The sequence below is a fragment of the Acomys minous genome (assembly GCF_964271855.1).
Source record: "Acomys minous genome assembly, chromosome: 5".
Classification (NCBI taxonomy): domain Eukaryota; kingdom Metazoa; phylum Chordata; class Mammalia; order Rodentia; family Muridae; genus Acomys; species Acomys minous.
This window is the reverse complement of record NC_140494.1, coordinates 20,057,492-20,079,461: the sequence shown is the minus strand read 5'-3', so window position 1 is coordinate 20,079,461 and position 21,970 is coordinate 20,057,492. Positions and strand designations below refer to the sequence as shown.

At 42.1% G+C, this 21,970-nt stretch overlaps 1 protein-coding gene across 2 annotated transcripts in view; it reads left to right on the top strand.

The window, feature by feature from the left end:
- NEBL (nebulette) overlaps positions 1-21,970 on the top strand; it is a 362,420-nt gene that overhangs the window by 119,496 nt on the left and 220,954 nt on the right. For both annotated transcript variants that reach the window (XM_084782458.1, XM_084782449.1), the window contains exon 3: positions 20,707-20,791. In XM_084782458.1, the coding sequence (XP_084638584.1) occupies positions 20,707-20,791 (85 nt within the window). The remainder of the gene's footprint in view (positions 1-20,706; positions 20,792-21,970) is intronic.

The window sequence follows — 21,970 nt, the reverse complement described above, 5'->3', positions numbered from 1 at the left end:
ACACACTTGAAGATCTTAGATTTCTGTATGATTACAGGCTTTCAAAATCCTGACAAGGCTGCTTCTAAATTAATCTACACTGAGGGCCGTCTTTTTCTAGAATGACAACTGGTGGGTGTTGCTCCATTTTATTGAGAGAAGAAACACGTAGGAAATGCCTCTATCACCTGCTGAATGTAGCATCCTAAGGAAGAGCGAGAGTACATGGTGAGGAGTCAGTGTCGCTCAGACTCCCAACACCAGAGAGACCTACTTCCTCAGCTAAACTCTGTGGAGACAACTGTATAAGTGGGTTACGGGAAGATTCTGTCCAGAACACATTCCTTCCTTGTTTGCTTACACTGCAGTCTTTCCTCCTTCTCTCTCTCTCCTCTTTTATTTCATAGCAAATGCCAGTGATTTTTCTTTGTCAAAAGGATATTATTAAATGATCCGATGGCATTAAACTACTTTTGATTTTCATATGCTTTAACTTTCTAAGTAAAAGCTAAGACTTTGAAAGCTCTTTGTTCTGTTAATGATAATTAGCATGTAATTCTTATTGGAGTGAAGAGTGAATTGTACAGCTCAGGGTCTGCGATTGTCTAGGTGTGGTAGCACACATCTATACTACTACCGCTGAGGAGGTTGAGGCAGGGGGTCGTGAATCTGAGGCAAGCCTGAGCTACATAGCAGGATCTCATCACAGAAAAAGTTCCCAACGAGCAAACAAATAAGCAAATGAAACAAAATAAAACAACACAACAGATAGATCTTGTGGCTTACAGGAAGACGCAGAGGTACGTTGGTCAGTATTTAGCAATGAACACCCTGGGGAGTGAAAAGGACCATGGTGAAAAAAAAAATACTTTTAACTATGGTCAGTCATGTGCAAGCTCACACCTTGATACCACAGGACTTGGGAGTTTGTCGTGGTTTGCATGAGAATGGCCCTTGGAGTCCCATACGTTTGACCGCTTCGTCACTAGGCAGAGTCTCTTCAGAGCCATAGAACACTGGCGAAGGCAGAGTTGGAGGAGCTGCATTATAGCATATTGTTATGTCATGTTGTTTCTTAAACACACAGTAGCCACAGCTAGCCCTCCTAGTGTGCACAGTGATGCGCTTTATGAGAGTCATTCCCTCCCCTCCCCCACCCCAGACAAACTATCTAAAGACAATGCTAAACACTGAAAACAAAGACAAAACTTAAAGGAAGAAGGATTTCCTTTTGGCTCATGGTTTGAAAGTTTTCAGTTTGTGACCATTTGGCACCATTTGTCTCTAGGCTATTGTGAGGCAGACTGGCATGGTAAGGAGCCGGTGCCAAAGAAGAGCTGCTTACCACATGGTGGGCAGGAAGCAGAAAGGCAGTCAGCGGCTGGCCCCAAACAAACGCTAGAACACGCATCTGTGACTGCTTCTTTTGCTCTGCCTCCTACTTTCCACCACCTCTTAATAATGTCATCAAATTATGAATCCCTTAGTGGATTAATCCATTGATTAGCCCTCACCAGTCACCTCCCATTAGCTGGGGCCCATTTGGGTAGGATTTGCAAATTTGGACAAAAAAAATCTTCAAAGATTATTTAAAAAGATTTATTTATTTATTTATGTATTTATTTATTTATTATGTATATAATGTTCTACCTGCATGTGTGCCTGCCCACCAGAACAGGCTACCAGACCAGATCTCATTATAGATGGTTATAAGACCACTATGTGGTTGCTGAGAATTGAACTCAGGACCTCTGGAAGAGTAGCCAGTGCTCTTAACCTCTGAGACATCTCTCTAGCCCCCTCAAAGATTTTTTTTTAATTCAGCAAACCATTTGATTTCTTATTATTTATTTTTGGTCTGAACTTTGAAGATATCACAAGTAAGCAAAGCTCAGTCTTAAAGTCAGAATTCTGTAATGTCTAAATAATGGCAAAAAATTTTATTTATTGGGAACGTGTATGGTGTTAGTAATGGAAAACTTCCCGAACATTGATTCCAAATAGCAATTCTCTTTTGATTTAAGAATTAATTTAAACTCTTAAAATTAAGGGCACTGTAACACTTTCATTTATATGTATTGTATTTATAGTAATTTACCATTTTAATAAATAAGGATGTTATAATCCATAAATTCATGCAGTGAGTATTGTTTCCTGAGATTTGCCTGTCAGTTGATCCTGAAAAATTAAAGCACACAAAAATAGCACTGGAAAGACACATCATACAAATAGCTCTTATTTTCAACCTATGGTGATAGTGATGATTATGATGAAGATGATGATGACAGTGGTGGTGGTGGTGATGGTAGTGTGTGTGTGTGTGTGTGTGTGTGTGTGTGTGTATGTGTACATGTGTGTATGAATGTATCACTGTGTTTATGGAGGTCTTAGAAAAACTTTTGGAAGTTGGCTCTCTTCTTCCACCTTGGATCCCAGGTATGGAAATCAGGCTTTCAAGCTTGGTGTCAAGCAATCTTACCTGATGAGCCATCTCACAGCACACAAATACTCCTCATTACAGAATCCTATGTACAGTTTGTCTCACTAGGAGAAGAAGCTATGACTGGAAGTCTCTCAGCCCCATACTCAGGGACACCACAGAGGTCTTTCATTTTTCCATGCCATCTATCCACACCATCATTATGGCTGAAACATTTAGTCTAAGTTTTTTCTTTTTTTATATTTTATTAATTTATTCATATTACATCTCAATGGTTATCCTATCCCTTGTATCCCCCCATTCCTCCCTCCCTCCCATTTTTCCCTTACTGCCCTGCCCTATGACTGTGACTGAGGGGGAATCCTCCCCCTGTATATGCTCATAGGGTATCAAGTTTCTTCTTGGTAGCCTGCTATTCTTCCTCTTAGTCTAAGTTTTTATAGCTCAAATTTCATGAAGACATTTGAAAGTCAATGTGTTCTACCTCATTTCCCAGTGATGTGACTACATTTTTGGGGGTTGTGTAGCCAGGATCTTATAGGAGCCCCATGTTGATTTTACTGCCTGGTCTCAATCTTGAGCCCACTCCTGAGCTTTCCCTTGTGTCTATGCACTTCCATCCCTGTGATGGAATGCTCTCAGAGCCTGCATCCATTGGGTTCTGTTTCTTTGATAGCCTTTCTGCTTGGACCTGGGGGCTTCGGATACTTTAGTATCATACAGACTCACTCTATATTATTATTTTGGCTCCTGTCTTAACCTGAGCAATAATAGTATCCTGCAAATATTTATTCCATTATGAAGTTTTTCCCTTGAGGACATGTTGTAATTCTTCTTCATGGTTTTAGACATCAGGGAAGATGGTACAGAACCTGTCTTAGAACCTTGGTCCCTTTTCCTCAGTCTTCCAATGCCCTGACTGTGACCTCTGCCAAGAGTGATGACTAGATAGAGGTCAGAGAGTCAAAGACAGGAAAGACATATAGGGAGGGGGAAAAAAAAACTCTGGTTAGTGTTTCAGGAACATAGTCCGGCCATACTGCCTTCTACCATTGAACCTCTCCCAAGAAAGAAGCAGCCCACTCACCAAAGGCCTTCTGTTCTGTTTTTTCCCCTCCCTATCACTGTTGTGGTACCTTGTCACATTTTCCCTTCTTGCTTCTCAATCATCATCTGGAAAGAAAACACCATTAAAAACAGCTCTGATAAAACACACTCACTTCTATGCCTTATGAAACCAAAAGGCAGATGGAGGTAGTTTACATTCATAGAGGTGTAAGGTGGTACTGTCCTGTGGTGGTAATGGGAGAGAATGCAGCTTAAAGGATGCTATTGGAGACTTGATTCTACTTTTCTGGCAAACAGGGGGGCTGAAGGAGGCCTCTCGAATTCTTTTTTTTAAAGACAGGGTTTTTCTGTGTAGCCTTGGCTGCCCTGGACTCACTTTGTAGACCAGGCTGGCCTCGAACTCACAGAGATCTGCCTGCCTCTGCCTCCCAAGTGCTGGGATTACAGGTGTGCACCACCACACCTGCTTTGGCTTTCGAATTCTTGATGATTGTGTATGTGTTTAGGTCTTTTACAAATTACTTACTCATTTTTATGTGTATGGGTGTTTTGCTTGAATGTGTATCTGTGCATCATGTTCACACAGTGCCTGTGGGGGCCAAAAGAGGGTGTCAGACCCCTAGGACTGGAGTTATGGATGGTTTTGAGCCACCATATTGGCTGGAGATTGTACCAAGTTCCTCTGAAAGAGCAGCGAGTGCTCTTAACCCCTGGGCCATCACTTGGTCTTTGTTGTGTTGTTTTGAACTGCGGATTGAGCATGGGCTTAGGTCAAAATCAACAGACAAAAGAAAAGGGAATACACCAGAATAAGAGACGTTTAACTGGGCATCACACAGAACAGAGCCAAGTTTCACAGCATGTATCCTAGAGGCTCCCATTTTCTACCTGTGTGTACTGAACTGTGAGGCAGGGTGCAGCATGAGCTCAAGTCCTGAGAACACCACTTTGGGTCATTTTTAGCTGACTCTGAACTTGTTACACCATTTACTTCTTTCTTGAACAGAAAATCCTCTATATTAAATCATTCTTTAAACACAGGGCTTGGGAGTGGTAAGCTTGAGTCTACGCTTGATTGATGTGTCATGCTTTTGTCTCCACTGTTAGGCAGGGTGAGATGTCATTTTATCTGAAACAAAGATAGGCATCACCTTGCTGATCGAAAGACCCTTACTATCCCAACTGTAACTGGCCCCTCCTCCCTGCTCTGTTCCTTTCCTGATACTTCCTCCTTCTCCTTTCTGATTTTTTTTTTAATGTGAACTGTTCCTTACAATATGTCTGCCTTACAAGATATTTTCTCTTTCTATTGGGTCCTTCATTTGTCCTTTGGAGATAAAGATGGAGGTGCTCCTTTATTTACTACTATTTTTATTTACAATTTTCTGATTAAATTAATTGATCATCCACAGATCTCTTATCCTTTCTCTCACATTGTTTATCTTTTTCTTCTTCATTATTGGAGTTTTCTTCTCTCTAATTCACCCTAAAGACTGCAGTTTGACTGTTTGTTATTCTTTCTCTCCATTGTCTATTTGAGGCTAGCAACCACTTAGATAAACATGTGTGAAAATGTCACAGTGAAACCTATTTCTTTTTATGCCAACCAGATTTAATTAGGAAAATATTTTTTTAAAAACTCCAATACAGTTATTTAAAAAAATTTAAGGCTAGTAAGGTGGCTTAGCAGGTAAAGGTGCTGGCCTCCTGAGCCAGATGACCTGAGCTCTTATCCTGGATCCTGCATACAAAAAGAGAACTGAGGGCTGGAGAGGTGGCTCAGAGGTTAAGAGCACTGACTGCTCTTCCAAAGGTCCTGAGTTCAATTCCCAGCAACCACATGGTGGCTCACAACCATCTATAATGAGATCTGTGGCCTCTTCTGGTGGGCAGGTGTACGTGAAGGCAAAACACTGTGTATATAATAAATAAATAAATAAATAAATAAATAAATAAATCTTTAAAAAAAAAAGAGAGAGAACTGGCTCCTACAAGTTGTCCTCTGAGTTCTGCCTGTACCATCCATAAGCATACATAGACAGAGCTAATTAATGAAATGTTAAATATTTTTAAAGTACCTAAAGATTCATTCATTTACAATATGGCTATATGAGTTTTGACAAACACATGTGGTTGAATGACTATCGTGATCATGATCGAATGTAAAATACTTCTCTTACATACACACACACACACACACACACACACACACACAGAAGAGAAGGAGAGAGAGGCCATTATTTAAAGGGACAAAAACATTGAAGGTAGAAGGTAAAAGCTAAAGATACAATCACAAAGGCAGCCTGACAGAAGAGGATTCTAGAGATGTCACCAGAGCAACCGTGACCAGGCTACTAGAAAAAGTACATCCAGAACGGCTGACTAGAGAAGGCCCCTGCATGCTAATTACCTCTGTACTATATAGACCCCACATCAGATGCCCAGGCACACAAAGCACAGCCCTCCTTGCTTTTGTTTTGTTTTTGTTTTTTGTGTTCCCAGAACCTGGAGCTTCTCCTTCCTGGCTCAGGAAGCTGCCTGTCTGCACCTCCAGCCCCCAGTCACATTTGCTGCTCCACCCTTGGTTCCCCAAACAATGGGTACTAATGACCCACCTGTCCCCCACCCGACTAAAGAAAGTTGAGCAGTGAAGAGGAGAGGGGAGGGAAGTAGGGGGGAAGCGGGAGGGAGGGAGGAATGGGAGGATACAAGGGATGGGCTAACAATTGAGATGTAATATGAATAAATTAATAAAAAAATAACATAAAAAATATAGTCCTTGAAGCTGGGTGTGGTGGCCCACGCCTTTAACTCCAGCACTTGGGAGGCAGAGGCAGAGGCAGAGGCAGAGGGAGAGGCAGAGGCAGGTGGATCTCTGAGAGTGAGTTCCAGGACACCCGCTACACCAAGAAACCAGTCTCAAAAAAATATATGTATATGTATATTTGTGTGCGTGTGTATGTGTGTGTGTGTGTGTGTTAGAGAGAAGTATTTTACATTTGATACACACATATATGTATATATACACACATATATGTATATGCATATTTACATACATGTATGTGTGTATAAGAGTTGAAGATGTACATTTAAAACTATCTCAGTTGGGTTTTGACTGGGAAGGGCTTGGGGTTGGTATTTCAGTTGGAAGCTAATATATATGATGAGTTCTGAAGGCAGTAGATATGTTTCTTTTGAAACATGGCACCTAGTTCAGACCTTCCACAAAGTTCTTTTTTATTTTTCCATGTCATTAACCTGCGATGAAAAAGGTTAAGGCTGGACATTTTTCTTCCTACTCTGGGGCACTGAACCCAGAAGAAGCATAATGACCTATTGAGTTTTAGTGTAATCATACAATCAATGACCAGGAACAAGGGCACTTAAGGAAGAGCTGGTATCTTTTGTGGTTAGGCTCTGCCTTGAGTGTCTAGGGAAGGGATATGGCTTGCTTAGTGAGTTGTGTGGCGCAGACAAAGCGAGCAGCCCGGGACACGGCAGCTAACCGTATTATAATGATCCGTTCATTTTCTTTAATGCATAATGATGCAAGAGATACTGGCTTTGTTTTAATTTCCTCTTTTCTTCCTCCAGTTTGCTTACCCTGGGAAAGTATATTAAAATAAATTTAATACACAGAATTAGAAGCTAACAAATTGAAGTGTATTGAAGATTCTCCTACACTCCCCAAGGATAGTTCTTTAATTCTGTAGTGGAAGCAATGGCTAAGTAGATTTTAATTTGTTAAAATTTGCTTTTATAGCCTGAAAAGGGAAGAAACAAGCCACTTGCAAATTATCAAATAAATGGATTCTGTGAATCTCGGAGAGATTCATACTGTGGTCCAGGGCCGTTTGTCAGCAGTTGCTTGGATCACTGTGTTCAGAGGAATGCTGGGTCCTTTTTGGACTTTGTGCGGAGCGATGTGGTTAATGCGTCCACCCTGAGTGTAGTAGAGATCACCCAGGCAGTGTATGTTCTTCTTGGTTTTATTAATTGTTTTTTCCATCACAATTTCTTTGGCTAGCTTTTGGTCACAAGTTCATCTCTGAGAAAGTAAGATGTCAGTGGAAATGGGGTAGCTGAGTGTAATGTTACATTTTTAACAGTTACAATGTTTTTGAGTTTTACATAAGTATCTCCTTAAAACTAGGCTTATCTGATGGTTTCCTCCCTTGTTTTGCTTTTATTTTTTTTCCTGTTGGTACTGTATTTATTATTTGTAACAAAAGAATATATGTGAGAGCCTATCTTTTTGCATTTCTAATTTTTCTTATGAGCTTTGTTTTTTTAATTTAATTTAATTTTTTTTTATTTTTGGGGGCTTTGTTTTAATATATTTTCAGGCTACAGTCATATTTTAGAGTCCCAAGTCCCAGGTCCTTTTGGCTGCAGTCAGCAGTACTTTTTGGTTGATATACCACACCCCCTTGTTTGTATGTTTCCATGATCAATATGAGCAACAGTATAGGGAATAGAGTCTCTGCCAGGAGCTCACATTTTTCTTCAACAACAGGGACATGTGTGTGTGTGTGTGTGTGTGTGTGTGTGTGTGTGTAACTGTGCACGTGTATATGTGTGTGCATGTGCACAGTCATGCATATTAATATCTTGCCTTTTCTGCCATAATTCAAAATCTAGAGGACAGGTTCCAATAGCTGATAAGCATTTCCTAGTGTGGCGGGTCAGGTTTTCCGTGTAATCCCTTTGATAATGCCTTCCTTTCCCGAATACACGAGGGGAGTTACAATGGTGCCCCGCTGAGCAAGTAGATCAATAGGTGGCAAGTTGTTTGACCCTCGGAGGCAGATGGAGGACTTGGTGAATTGCTAGACAGGTTATTGACTGCCCTTTGGAGAGCCAGGGTTTGCACTTCTAACTCCTTTCAGCTGGGGCTTGCATCTCATGTACGAGGGCCTCCATTACCATAATCCATTTTTCGCTTTCGTGTTATCTATCAGCGGCTTTCATAAGCCTCCTTTCTGAAAGGCATTCCCCATTTGCTTGCTCTAATTCTTTCTCTTCTTTTCTTTTTTAATCATAAAATTGATGTTTTCTAACTGGCGGCATTCTGTGTGAGTTGTTTATGGAGGTGCTGAGGGAGGAAGATTAGTGGTAACGTCAAGTATGAGAGCACGGCCGTGGAGGGAGACATAGGGGTAGAGTGCCCCTCAGTGCAGAGGCGCGCGCGGCAAAGAAGTACATCAAAGCTGGAGTTCCTGGCAAAAGTTAGGATCAGAATTATATATCCTTGAATGATGTTGAATAATGCCACCCCCCTCCCCAACACATTCCTACTTCAGTGGCCAGCTCTGTTACACAGAATGATGTCCGTGTTGACTCCATACATTATTTTAAAATGCCACTACCTATCAAGGAGGGGGGAATTGTTCCATCATTATTCAAATTAGATCCTTAGTGGAAGTATGCAGAACAGTTGATACACTCGTCAGGAGACTCTTCTGAACGCCACGTACACGCCATGACTCAAGTCACACGCATTTGATCTGAGAACTTTATTCATACACTCTCTTACACACTTGGAAAAAGAAAATCCAATGGGATTATTTTTCCAAATTATTGAGGAAAAATTCCTAGGAGCTTAAAAGTGATACTTTCATTTTTAATTATGTGTGTACACGTGTGTTTGACCATGAAAGTGCGATGCCCATGGAGACCAGAAGAAGACGTGGGATACCCTGGAGCTGGAGTTCAAGAAGGTTCTAAGATGTTACATGAGTGCTGGGGACCTATCCTGGATGCTCTGCAAGAGCAGTAGCTACTCTTAATTGCTGAAGCATTTCTTTCTCTGTGTAGTCTCTCTCTCTCTCTCTCTCTCTCTCTCTCTCTCTCTCTCTCTCTGTCTCTCTCTCTGTCTCTGTCTCTCTCTCTCTCTCTCTCTCTCTCTCTCTCTCTCTCTCTCTGTGTATGTGTGTAGCATGTGCATGTGTGTGTCTGTGTGTAGTAAGTATATGCGTGTGTGTGTGTGTGTGTGTAGTATCTGTGTGTATATATGTGTAGTGTCCATATGTGTGTGTGTGTGTGTGTGTGTTTGTGTAGTATGTGTGATGGCATGTATGTGGAGTTCAGATAACACCATTTAGGAGTTGTTTCTCTTCTACAGTGTTGAGACAAGGTCTCTTGCTCACCTGTGCACTGGGGACTTGAGGGGCTTCCCTCTTTACCTCCCCCTGGGTACTGTGGTGTGATTACGGCTCTCACGTAGCTTCTGAGGAACCAAACTCAGATGGTCGTGCTAGAGAGGCAAGCATCTTATCCGCTGGGCCATCTCCTCAGCCCATCCTAGGAACAATTTAAAGGAAGAAAAAAAACCTTCAGGTTTTCTCAGTCTTTCAATTACTATGCCATTTTTTTCTTTGCAGCTCTCAAGTTAACAGAGTCGTTTGGGTGCAAGGAATGTGCTTACACATTCCGGAAGAGTGAAAGACACTGTGTGCATATAAGTGCACACAGATGTGCTCTGACCTTGGAGGACAAGTGGAGGAAGCTCTGGGCTTGCCTTTGGGGGGTTCAGACTTCTAAATTTGGGCTCGCGCTGGAAGAGACAGTGATAGGCGGAGGCAGCTAATGAAGCTTTTACAAAAGCTGCACACCATGATGCTTCTTGTTCCTGCTGCGGCAGCTTGGAGCTGGCTTGCGTTCAGATCTTCTAGGCAGCAGAGGAGGCCTTCCTTAAACAAATCTGTTAACATTTTTGTTTTCTGGAGAACACAGCACCGCATAGATGTAAATCTGCTGGTTCATGTTTCTGCCTGAAGTTGCTGCATCTCCCACACTTCCTGTGCCTTCCATTCTTGGTGAGTGGGCACAGGTTCTGTTCAGCATCCTCGGCGCTGCAGGCATCTGCTGCCCTCCGGCTGTCTTTGAGGTCCCGGTGTTTTCTTTGCAAGTGAACACTCTGGCTGCATGCATTGCCTTCTTGAGGCAGCTATAGTGTCAGCCGCCTTTTCATGGGCAGCATGGGGCTCTTGGTCCCTCTGTCTTAGCTGTGTTCTTTTTCTTCATCTCTGTTCATTCTGCCTCCTGCTCCTATGCTTCATGCCAGGCTCGCACTGTTACCTTTCCTCACTACCTATGGATGTGAATACAGACATCCTGAGTGAGGCGCACTGTGCAAAACCTCACATTGGCACCATGTAAACTCTACCCACCAGCACCATGCGAACCCTTACACTGGCACCATGCAAACCCTCACACTGGCATTGTGCAAACCCTCACATTGGCAGCTTGCAAACTCTACCCACCAGCACCATGTGAACCCTCACTGTGCAAACCCTACCCACAGGCACCATGCAAACTCTACTCACCAGAACCATGCAAACCCTCACACTGGCATTGTGCAAACCCTACCCACTGGCACCATGCGAACCCTCACATTGGCACCGTGCAAACTTTACACACTGGCACCATGCAAACCCTACCCACTGGCACCTTACAAACCCTATACACAAGATATTATGGGAGCCGGTGATGGCTACTGATACACACTGGAGAGTCATTCCTGCTCTTATACGTCAGACCATGTGCTATGGTTACACAGTTTCCTCGTTTTCTGTGGCTCTGGGGATCAAGCTCAGGGTGTCTCATAGGCTAAGCAAATGGTCCACTACTGACCTGTACCCTAGTCCCCGAGGGTACATATTTGGACTGCTACCTGCCTGGGGTTGTCATGAGCTCTGTGTTTCTCATGTTGGACATCTTCATTCTGTGTCTGCTTGCTTGGCTTCGTAGTAATTGGGAGAATTATATTGAAATCTTTCTGTTGGTGGACATGCCAGTTCCCCTTGCTTTATTAATTTTACATTCTTCTTTGTCATATATGTGTGCACGGATATTTAAACATGGTTGATGCTAATATTAGGCTTATTTACAGTTAAGATATACTTCTATTGGTGAATTCAACCTTTATCACCGTGTGGTACCTGCACACTCAATAACACTTTTATTGTTGCGAATGATTTTGTTTTATATTAATGTGGTTGTTTTATAGTAGTATGAAAAATATGACAATAATAGGCTCTTATCCAGCAAGTATTTCCCAATTACATATTTATGATTACAGCATTATTTTTCTCAACTGCTAACTTTCTATCTGACTTGTTTATTCTATGCAGCTTTATTCTTTTTTATTTATTTTTTTATTGTATTGAATAAGACTGATGCCTTAAAATTTTTATTTTTATCTTTTCACTTTCATAAAATTTGAATTTATGTAAAACAATTCCATTCTTTATGGCTACCTGTAAAGTTTTATCACACATATTTAAGCAAAATTTGAAACTTAATAATATCCTAATTTTTCTTATGAAAGACCTTAGAATACTTTAATTTTCATGCTCTCAACTTGTGGAGTATTTTAGATTAGTCTTAAAAATTCTCAGATGATTATATTGGTTTTGTTTTGAGCAATGTGTGCCTGTGTGTGTATGTGATCACACTGTGTGTCTCTGTGCATGTGGACATACCATATGCCTGTGTGTGTATGAGGGCACTCTGTGTATCTCTGTGTACATGTGAACACACTGTATACCTGTGTATATGTGGACATACTGTGTATCTCTGTGTGCATGTGGACATACTGTATGCCCGTGTGTATAGATAGGCACACTGTGTGTCTCTGTGTATATGTGAGCATGCTGTATGCTTATATTTACAGGTGGACACACTGTGTGTTTGTGCTCTTATGTGGGCACACTGTGTACATTTAAAATTACTTGCATAACCACTTTTTGGTATTGTCTTTCTGTAATCATTTTTCCTTTTGAAATGGCTCCTTCATAAGTAGCTTCATAAATGATCTGAGAGTAGTAATCTTCCCGAGTTTGTTTATTTAAACATGGGCTAGTTTCCTATCTTTAAGGGCAGTTTTGAGTGATAGGAATTATTGCTATAAAGTAGAATCATTCAGATTTGAGAAGAATACTGAAAGTTACATGTAAAACCCTGTCATCCCTTTGCATCCAAAAACAGTTGTGATTTTGTTTTTTGGATAAAATTTCTCCCATTGGTGGAGCCACTTAGAGTATGAAAGATGGTCAAAGGTGGGCCATTCCCATAACCCAGAAAGGCAGATCTGAGAAGCTAACTTAGTAATACAAGATTATAACTTTTGCTTTAAAAAATGTTGCGAAGAATTAAAATTGTATGTTTTAAAAAAGTAGATATTATTTGAAAAGATGTTAAGATATTCCCCTTTTCATGAAGGATATCTTGCCAGCCACAAAGTATTTGTGTTAGGGGTCTCCCAAAACCCTCCTGGTCCCATCATTCTTTAGGAGGTCTCTTGGCATGTATAGTTATTATCTTATAAGCTATGGTCCGTTATGAACATATAACACTCACAGTCATCAAAGGGAAAGAGGCATAGGACATATCCAGGAGAAGCAATCTGGGAGCTTTTAAGGCCTTCTTCTGGCAGAATCATACCAGAGGCACTTAGTTCTCCAATAATGTGTTGTAGCCACACACATTGAGATGGTTCATGTTGACGGTCAACTTGATTGGATTGAGAAGCTCTTGGGGGTAAAGGACACTACTGGGCGTGGCTATAAGGTTTCCAGAGAGGACTGACTTTCTCTGAATGTGAGCAGCAACATGCTGGAGGCTGGAGTTCCAGATGCAATAAAGAATTAAAAAGAAAAGAAAACAACAACAACAACAACAACAACAACAAAAAACCAAAGTCTGTGAATGCTGGCATTCTCTCTGTGCTTCCTGGCCATGATGATGTCACCTGCTCAGCTCTGACATGCCTCCCTGGCTTGATGGACTGACACTTCTGAACCTATGAGCCAAATAAATGATTCTTAATTTAACTCACCAGTATTTGTGAAAGTGATGAAAGTTTTATTAGCTCACTGGCCAAATGTTGCTAACCAGAGAATCTCAGTAGATACTCTGTCTAGGTTTCTTACTGGGGATCTAGTTATATAAAGTGAGGCTTCTAAACTTCAGCATGTTGGTATTTCTGACAGAATAAGTTCTGCTTTGGGAGGTAGGAATGCCCAGGATCCTACAGGATACTTTGCAATATTCTTCACATCTACCCCCTAGATGCTGATAGTATGTTTCTCCAGATGTTGCATGTTGTTAAAAGTCCTCTGGGGCCAGTGGTTGAGAACCATTGCATTAAAGCACAGGTTTCACCTTAAATGCAAATGGAAGGGACTTATAAATCTAAGTGGGTTTGGTACTGTCTTACAGTCACAGTACCTTTCTAAACCTCTGGCATGAGAATCTAGCAGCAACCTCATGAGATGGGCAGGAATACTTACTCTCCTTATATAGTAGAAAACTATGATATACAGAGTGAAGTTGCTCTGTAGGGAAGCAAAAAGAAAAGAGTAGTAGTACCACTAACTCTGTTACTATTGTTGACAGTAGACATGCAGATGAAAACTCACGATGACTCCTGACATTATTTGAAGTGGTTTGCGTGATCTCTGGTCTTCTGGCCCTTACAGTCTTTCATCCCTCTTGTCCTTGATGTCCTCTGGACCTTAGGTGTAGGGTTTGTGTTGTAGATGTATCAACTGGGGCTAGGCACCTCCCAGTCAGCTTTTCTCTTCATTTTGACCAGTTGTAGATGTCTTTAATGGTCTCCATCTGCTGCCCAACAAATTTCTTTGGTGAGTCATGGCAACTCTACTTATCTTTGGATATGAGGATAAATACTTATGATGCAGTTAGAAGTGATGCTGATTTAGGAAAATGGCAGCAGTAGGTTATTTTCTCTGTTCATGACCTAACGTGTTAGAGGGTAGTTGACTGGATTTACAGTACGAGGCATTTACAGATGTCGGTTGCCTCTACGACATAAGTGCCACCAACTGCATCTTTGAGGACCTCTTTCCATGCTCCTCGTTGTGTGGTTCATACTTTAAAAACTTGGTTCTTGCTTTCCTTGGAGCATTCATTTCACATGGCTTCTACTCTTTATCCCACGTTCTCATTTCTAATATTGTAGAGGACAAAAACTTGTCTCTTATAAGACTGGTAGGTAAATCAATCTTATTACCTTAAGAGGATAGTAGTTTTGGGGAGACCTTTTCACAACCATTTAAATAGACCACATGGAAGGAGCTATGGTAAGTTGTGACTCTGCCACCTTTGGAAAGAAATGAAGCTATGGAAAGTTTCATTTCTCTTTCATGGGCTCTCATCAAGTACCACAAATCTCTTAGCTTGTTTTGTGTCTTTCTTTTCTTTTCTTTTCTTTTTTTTTTTTTTGAATAGAGCCGAATGGTGGGTAGCTGGGAGATAAGACTCTTGCTTCAGAGAAGATTGTTGAATTTATTCAGATGGATGTTTGGATATGACCTCAAGAAACCCAGCATTTGACAGCGTTTTCAGATCTATCCATGATAGAATTATTGACTTTGTGAACACTACTTCATACAATCCAATTGGTGCTGCCATCTCTGTAATTATACTTATTTCTTCTGAGCCTTATGCTTCCAATTTATGAAGTTCTCCTACTCTTTGTTTCTTTGTTTCTTTCCTTCTCCTCCTCTTCCTCTTTCTCTTCCTCTTCCTCCTCCTTTTCTTCCTCCTCCTCCTTCTCCTTTTGAGACAGAGTTTTTCTGTGTAGCATTGGCTGTCCTGGACTCTCTTTGTAGACCAGGCTGACCTAAAACTCACAGAGATCTGCCTGCCTCTGCCTTCTTGAGTGCTGGGATTACAGGCATGTGCCACCATGACTGATTCTTCTACTATTTCTTAACAGGCATTCTTTTTTTTTAAATTTTTTTCTCCTTTATTAATTTATTCTTGTTACATCTCAATGGTTATCCCATCCCTTGTATCCTCCCATTCTTCCCTCCCACCCATTTTCCCCTTATTCCCCTCCCCTATGACTGTTCCTGAGGGGGATTACCTCCCCCTGTATATGCTCATAGGGTATCAAGTCTCTTCTTGGTAACCTGCTGTCCTTCCTCTGAGTGCCACCAGGTCTCCCCCTCCAGGGGACATGGTCAAAGGTGAGGCACCAGAGTATGTGAGAAATTAACAGGCATTCTTATTTGAAGACCATAAACTCTAGAATTTTGCTAGCCCTATGACTTGACTTGTCAAATCTGCAAGTTTTAGTTTGTGTTAGTCCTCATGATCTGTGATAGTTTCTGAAAGGCATACTTTCTTTCCTTCAGTGTTTATTAGTTTGGTTATAAGACTAAACTAGGGGACTGGAGAGACAGCTTAGTCAGTAACATGCTTGCTGTGTGACTGTGAGGACTGTGAGGACCTGAGATGGCTATCCAGAATCCATGCTTAAAAATGTGCCGAGTAGGCTTATAATCCCAGTGCCGCATACACAGAGGCAGGGTTCCTGGGCTCACTGGCCGGCTAGCCTGCTCTAACTCATGGGATTCCTGGGGCTCACTGGCCGGCTAGCCTGCTCTAACTCATGGGATCCCTGGGGCTCACTGGCCAACTAGCCTGCTCTAACTCATGGGATTCCTCGGGCTCACTGGCCAGCTAGCCTGCTCTAACTCATGAGACTTAACAATGAGAGATCCTGTATCACAGAACAAGGTAGACACCGAGGTTTTCCTTTGGCCTCCACACCCATAGGCACACATTTTCACATGTATAAACACACATATGCCCACCACATACATGCATATATGCATGAATATACAAACAAATAAGTAAATAGATAGAGCAAACTGGGCTTTTCTTTACACATTGAGATTTTAGATAATTTTATTTTGTCACAGTCTTTAGAGAAAGTTATATATATATAGATTAAACTACTATGAGAAAAAAAATCATTGAATGGCAGGGTTGAAAAGGATATTGGAAAAAAATGTGATGCCTTGGCATCTTTTTATAGTTGTAAGTATAACTGTAACTTTGCACAACCTGTCAGTAAGTCTGCTGTTTTGTAATCAGGTTAGCAAACTGTGCCTTTAAAAAAACCCACATTTTCAGTTGTTTTTGAACCCTCTTTCTAAATACAACTTCATATGTGCTGCTAAGCTCAAACATATAAAAATGGTTTTTCTTTAGATGCATATATTTTAAAAGCCAAAATACACCACATTCTCTCATCATAAACTCCAATGGTAAGAAAAGGTGATTATCCTGAAATGAAGCTTCAAATTTAGAAGTTCAAGTGTCCAGTGAAGTTGCACGGTAGAAATCATTTTTACCTTTCAAATAAGAAACCCCAGTACATGCAGTAAAGCAGTTTGCATCAACATTAACATGGTCTTGAAAAGCTCCTGTGATTTCTCACTTGAATGTGATTGGTGGGTGAAAATTGCTTCATAAAGAATGCTTTCCCACCCCAAAGGAGTGTTCTCCTGCAAGTGGATATGGTTGGGGGTGAGTGGGCTAAAGGTTTCCCAGCACACGCGAGAGTGCATATCAAAAACAAACAGCATGACAGACACACAGTGGAGCCCAGCAGTTATCTGTGAGACTTCATGTATTATCATAGAATACATTTTGGGGAAAAATCTTACTAAATTGTTATTATAACCCTAAAGTATGGCCATCTATAGTTGCTGCACTTAAGGTGTTCAAGTTTCAGTGTGTAGCTCAGTGGAGCTAGCTGTCCATCTTGGCCTGTCTGTTGTCTGGAGCAGTGTTGTCCTGAGAAGGGCCTAGTCCCCAGGGAGACCTTCACTTCAGCAGGAGAGGAAGTGATGATGCTTGTTTTTAAACTCTATTTTATCTGGGGTATTGACACCTTTATCTCCCTTCCACCAACCCCTTAACCCTGTGTGAGAGAGAAAGGAGGTTAGTGGAAAGAAGGGACACAGACCCCCTTACTTCTCCTAGCTGTTTAGGGTCAATTGGGTTCTTTTGGGGGCAATACCAATCTCTGTCAACAGCAAACGCAGCAAGCAGTCTATTCCAAGCAGCTGCATTGAGACGTTTCTCTCCATCCACCACACGGGTCTCTGGTCTCTCCAAACTGCTACGTGCTTCATGCCACCATTACATGCAGCCATTTTCTTTCTCTGGGCTCTCTTGTTAATATGCCGTATAGTCCTAGATCATACCTCTCCCCAGGCTGCACAAGGCAGGCCCTTACCAGCCGGCAAAGTCCACTCCCCACAGGTGACAATTGGACAAACTAAGGCCCAAACTGAAATCCCACACTTGGAATTAAAACAAACAAACAAAAACACATTTACATAACATAACTGAGTTTACAAAGAAACCAAAACTTCCATTACAAGGAAGACACTGTATTTACTGCAGATACTTACTGAGTCAGTGAATCCACTGCTCAGCAACTTGACTGTGTATGTTCTTAGTCTGAGTTACAAGAAGGAAAGATGAGGAAGAGATGACCCTAGCAACCCAGGGCCATGTGAGAAATGATCTCTTGACAGTATTGGTTCAGGAAAGACACCATAATGAACTTGAGCCATTTAAGTCAAGCATCCTTGTAAGCTTCGAAAGAACGACTCTCATATTATGATCCAACATCAACACAGCTCCAAATTGCCACAAAAATGTAAATTGGGATTGTGTGTGCTTAGAGAAAGCAAGAAAAATGTAAAGGTTTTTGAAGAATATGAACAGAAATAGCTAAAATGATTTCAATAGTTTTGGGGTTAACTTCAGTTTCCTGGAACATTGATGCTGTGAGGCGTTAGATTGTTGGAGGATGCTAGACAGATGAGGCACGAGTACACATCTTTTCATCCTGTATCTCACTGCACAAGGTTACAGCATCATGTTTATTTTATAAGTGCTAATGAGCGCTGAATGGGTTCTAGAGAGTTTATTTGTGCTTTAATAGGATTCCCCCATCACTGTGCTCTCAGAAAGCCCAGGGCAGGGACACAACAAGAGCGTTCTGCAAGTAAAGTAGAGTTTAAAACCACGAGGCATTGATGGAGTCAGAGAAACCACAGAAAGCCACACAGGTGAACATCAACAAAGAAGAGGGCAGGGAGGGGGAGGAGCAGGGCTGAGCCTCATGGGTTTTATGCATCGAGCCACCTTAGCTAGGCGTGTCCTGGACGTTTCAGCTGGGTGTTTGTGTTATGAGTGTTATGAGAGGATCATGTACCTGTGTCAGTGTTTGTTTTCCTACATGAAGGGAGGAAATGCCACTTCCCACCACCTGAAAGTCACATTGAAAGGCAAGCTGAATGTTTGTCCAAATGTGACAATGTATATCTGTATCACATATCTGGGCCAACCTTTCTGTTACGCTTTGGCTGTCTTCTCTTCTCTCCATTTCTCCATTTCTTCTGTCAGGAATATTTATTATGTTTACCTTTAATTGACATATAATAATTTATATATATTTATGGGAACAAAATGGCCGTTCCACACATGTACAATGTGTAGCAATCAGTTTAGGGTCATTGGCATATTTGTTATGCCACACAAATACATCATTTCTTTGGGTTGGGACAGCTCAAGTCCTCTCTGCCAGCTATTCTGAAATAGCTAAATAATTGTTGTCAATCGTAGTGAGCCTGCGGTGCCGGAGAACATTAGAAGTTATTCTATCTGATTGTACCCCTGTATCATTGTCCATACTCTTTCCTTCCACCCCTCCCCCATGCAAATATTTACTGAGCTCACATTGTAAGCCAGGCACCAGTAGATTTGGAGATGGCACCAAGGATTGCTCTGACAAGGCACAGGACAGCCAGTTCTTACTGCCACAGGGCTTTCATCAGAGGAGGCAGGGAGAGGCCAGTCAGAGGGCATGAATGAAGATGTGAAACACTGTAACAAGGGGAGGAAGTACATTCACAGTCTCTTTCTACCCAACTTGGGAGGCCAAGAATGCATCCCAGAGAGGGTGACAACTAAGTGAGACCAGAAAGATACCCATGGTTATCAAAGGAAGTGGATTCACATTCCAGGCGAGAGGAATGGCATTTCCATGGGAGATGGGAGCAAGAAGAGTGAACTCTAAGAATTGAAGTAGTCCTCTCAACCAGAGCATAGGATAAGTGAGAGCTTTGGAGAGGGCTGGACAGAGGGGCCTTGGAGGATAGTTGCCTGGACTTCATTCTCAGATCAGGGAGGCACTATTGCACCAGTGAAAGGTTTTACTTGGCAGTGTAACCAGATTTGCATTTGCATCATTTATTCCAGCAATTCAGATAGGAAAGGCAAGACCAACAAGTATTGTCTCTCTCTCTCTCTCTCTCTCTCTCTCTCTCTCTCTCTTTCTCTCTCCCTCTTTCTCTCTGTATCAGATAGAGATGGCAGTTGGTTAATGTATCATATATTAAAGCCACCCCCCAAAACCATTCATTTCAGTCCCAATAAAAATGGGAAAAGAGAAAATGGAGGAGGCATTTGTTTTAGGGATGGATGGGTGATGAACGGCTGAGTTGCAGGCTGAGAGGCTTTGTGGTTCAAAGGGAAATGCTACTGAGTCTGAAAGCTGGATTGAAAAGAAAGCAGCAAATAGCAGGCCCTGGAGGCTGCAGGGATGAGCAGGATCTCTTAGGTGGTGCTGTGGACTGAGCAGAGGAGATAGCCCAAGAGAGGTGCCTGCGGTAGGTGCTACATGAACGCAGACCCTGCAGGACAAAGAGAGGGAAGAACCAGGGGGAAAACAGACAGGCTGGGACTGCGTGGGGTCACGGAAACCGAGAAAAAGGGCATTTCAAAATAGAGGGACAGCCAAGCAAAAGAATTAAAAAGATACTCACTAGACGTTTCCATGGGAAGTCATTGTGACTTCGGTGAGATGAACGTAAAAAAATAGACTTTAAGCCTAGTGTAGAGTTAAGATGAGAGTTCCAGAGCAGATGAACAGACAGGGTGGTGAAGCAGAGTTCAAAGGAAATTTGGCTGAAGGGTAGAAAGACGATACACATGCTCGTGTGATGAGTGGGGTGAAGCAGACACAGTAAAAATGGGGAGAATTTTGAGCACGATTTAGTGCTTGATACAAGTATCTAACAGAACAGAGTCTGAGGTTTAAGTTTTGGGAGAGAGAAGGGATGGGATAACAATTGAGATGTAATATGAATAAATCGATAAAATATGTTTAAAGAAAAATTTTGGGAGAGAGAAAAGAACCAATGACAGAGAGAGGCTCATGAGAAAAGACGGGATCTAGGATTTATAACAGACATGACCTTACCCAAGGGCGCCAGCCCCGCTTCTGTTGTGGCACAAGGGACGGGTGAAATAATTGGTGTTCAAGCATTGCTTTTTAGAATGTTGTTTTCATGTTGTTCTTTTCAAATCTCTCTTTGTAGACACTACCCAAAGCAGTCCTTCACCACGGTGGCAGACACGCCTGAGAACCTGCGTCTGAAGCAGCAAAGCGAACTGCAGAGCCAGGTAATCACGGGATGCTTGCTTTAATGATGCTGATACCAAACAGGACCCTCCAGCCATTCTTCTGAGAGTGTGGTTACTGTATTGTTCGTGCCAGCCATCAGCCAGCATGGAGACTGATAGCAGGACCATGTGAGCACCCCGGGTGAAAGTGCTGAGCATCTGTACTGCTCCCGCTCTCGATAGTCTCCATTTTATTATTCACGTGGGACTAGGGCAAGTAAATGACTTCTGGTCAGAGTAAATGTTTTGCAACACTATTGATTTATTTGGTCCAAAATATTTAAAAAACATTTTGTAAATAGCTTTTCCATACTGCGTATGTGGGGAGAGGGGCGAAACACAAGGTGTTAACTTGACCCAGTTGCGCTGCGTGGGGGACTAACACTCTGTCTGTGCATCTCACACCAGCTTCCAGCTTTGTTTTCATCCTGTCACTTTTTTCGTATTTTTTTCATATGTCACACTGACAGCACGAACAAAGACTAGAACCCCGCAATTGGCTCCCAGTCAACCAGTTTAGATGCCAACTTTGCCTCCAATATGTTGAAGCACTTGGTCTAGGGGTAGGGTTTTGAGTGGCAGGGTTTTCTACGGGGACACCTAATCTCAGTGCAAAACATGGGGCACTCTTTCAAAGAAGTTACCTTGACTGACATGGTGGAGGAAGATGCTGAGCAACTTCTTGGCAGATTATTGGTCAGGGATGTAGTAAAAACTGCACCCAGGAGAGAGGAAGGAAGGAAGGAAGAGAGAGGAGAGAAGTAGGAAGAAAAGGGCTGCCGGCCCCTTGAAGTGTTCATTAGTTGTGGCCCTGGGTCAGCCGCCCAGGTTCTTTGTGCCTCTGTGAAACATGACAATCTGTCTTGTTACCCATCAGGGAGGTGGCTGTAAGTATCATGTGAAGTAGGGGATTAAAAGAGCTTTGAACTTGTAGAAATCCAGTTAGACCAGCACAAAACGGGCAGTCATCATCAAACTTCTACCCAGATCTAGCCAAGGGACAGAACATTCTCCACAGCTAAGTGGAGACTGGGGACTGACTTTCACAGGATCTCTGGTGCCCCATATTTGGCCATGTCCCTTTGTGGGGGAGGCCCAATGGCACTCGGAAGAAGGATAGAGGACTACCAAGAAAAGACTTGATACCCTAGCACCATATTCAGGGGGAGGAGGTCCCCC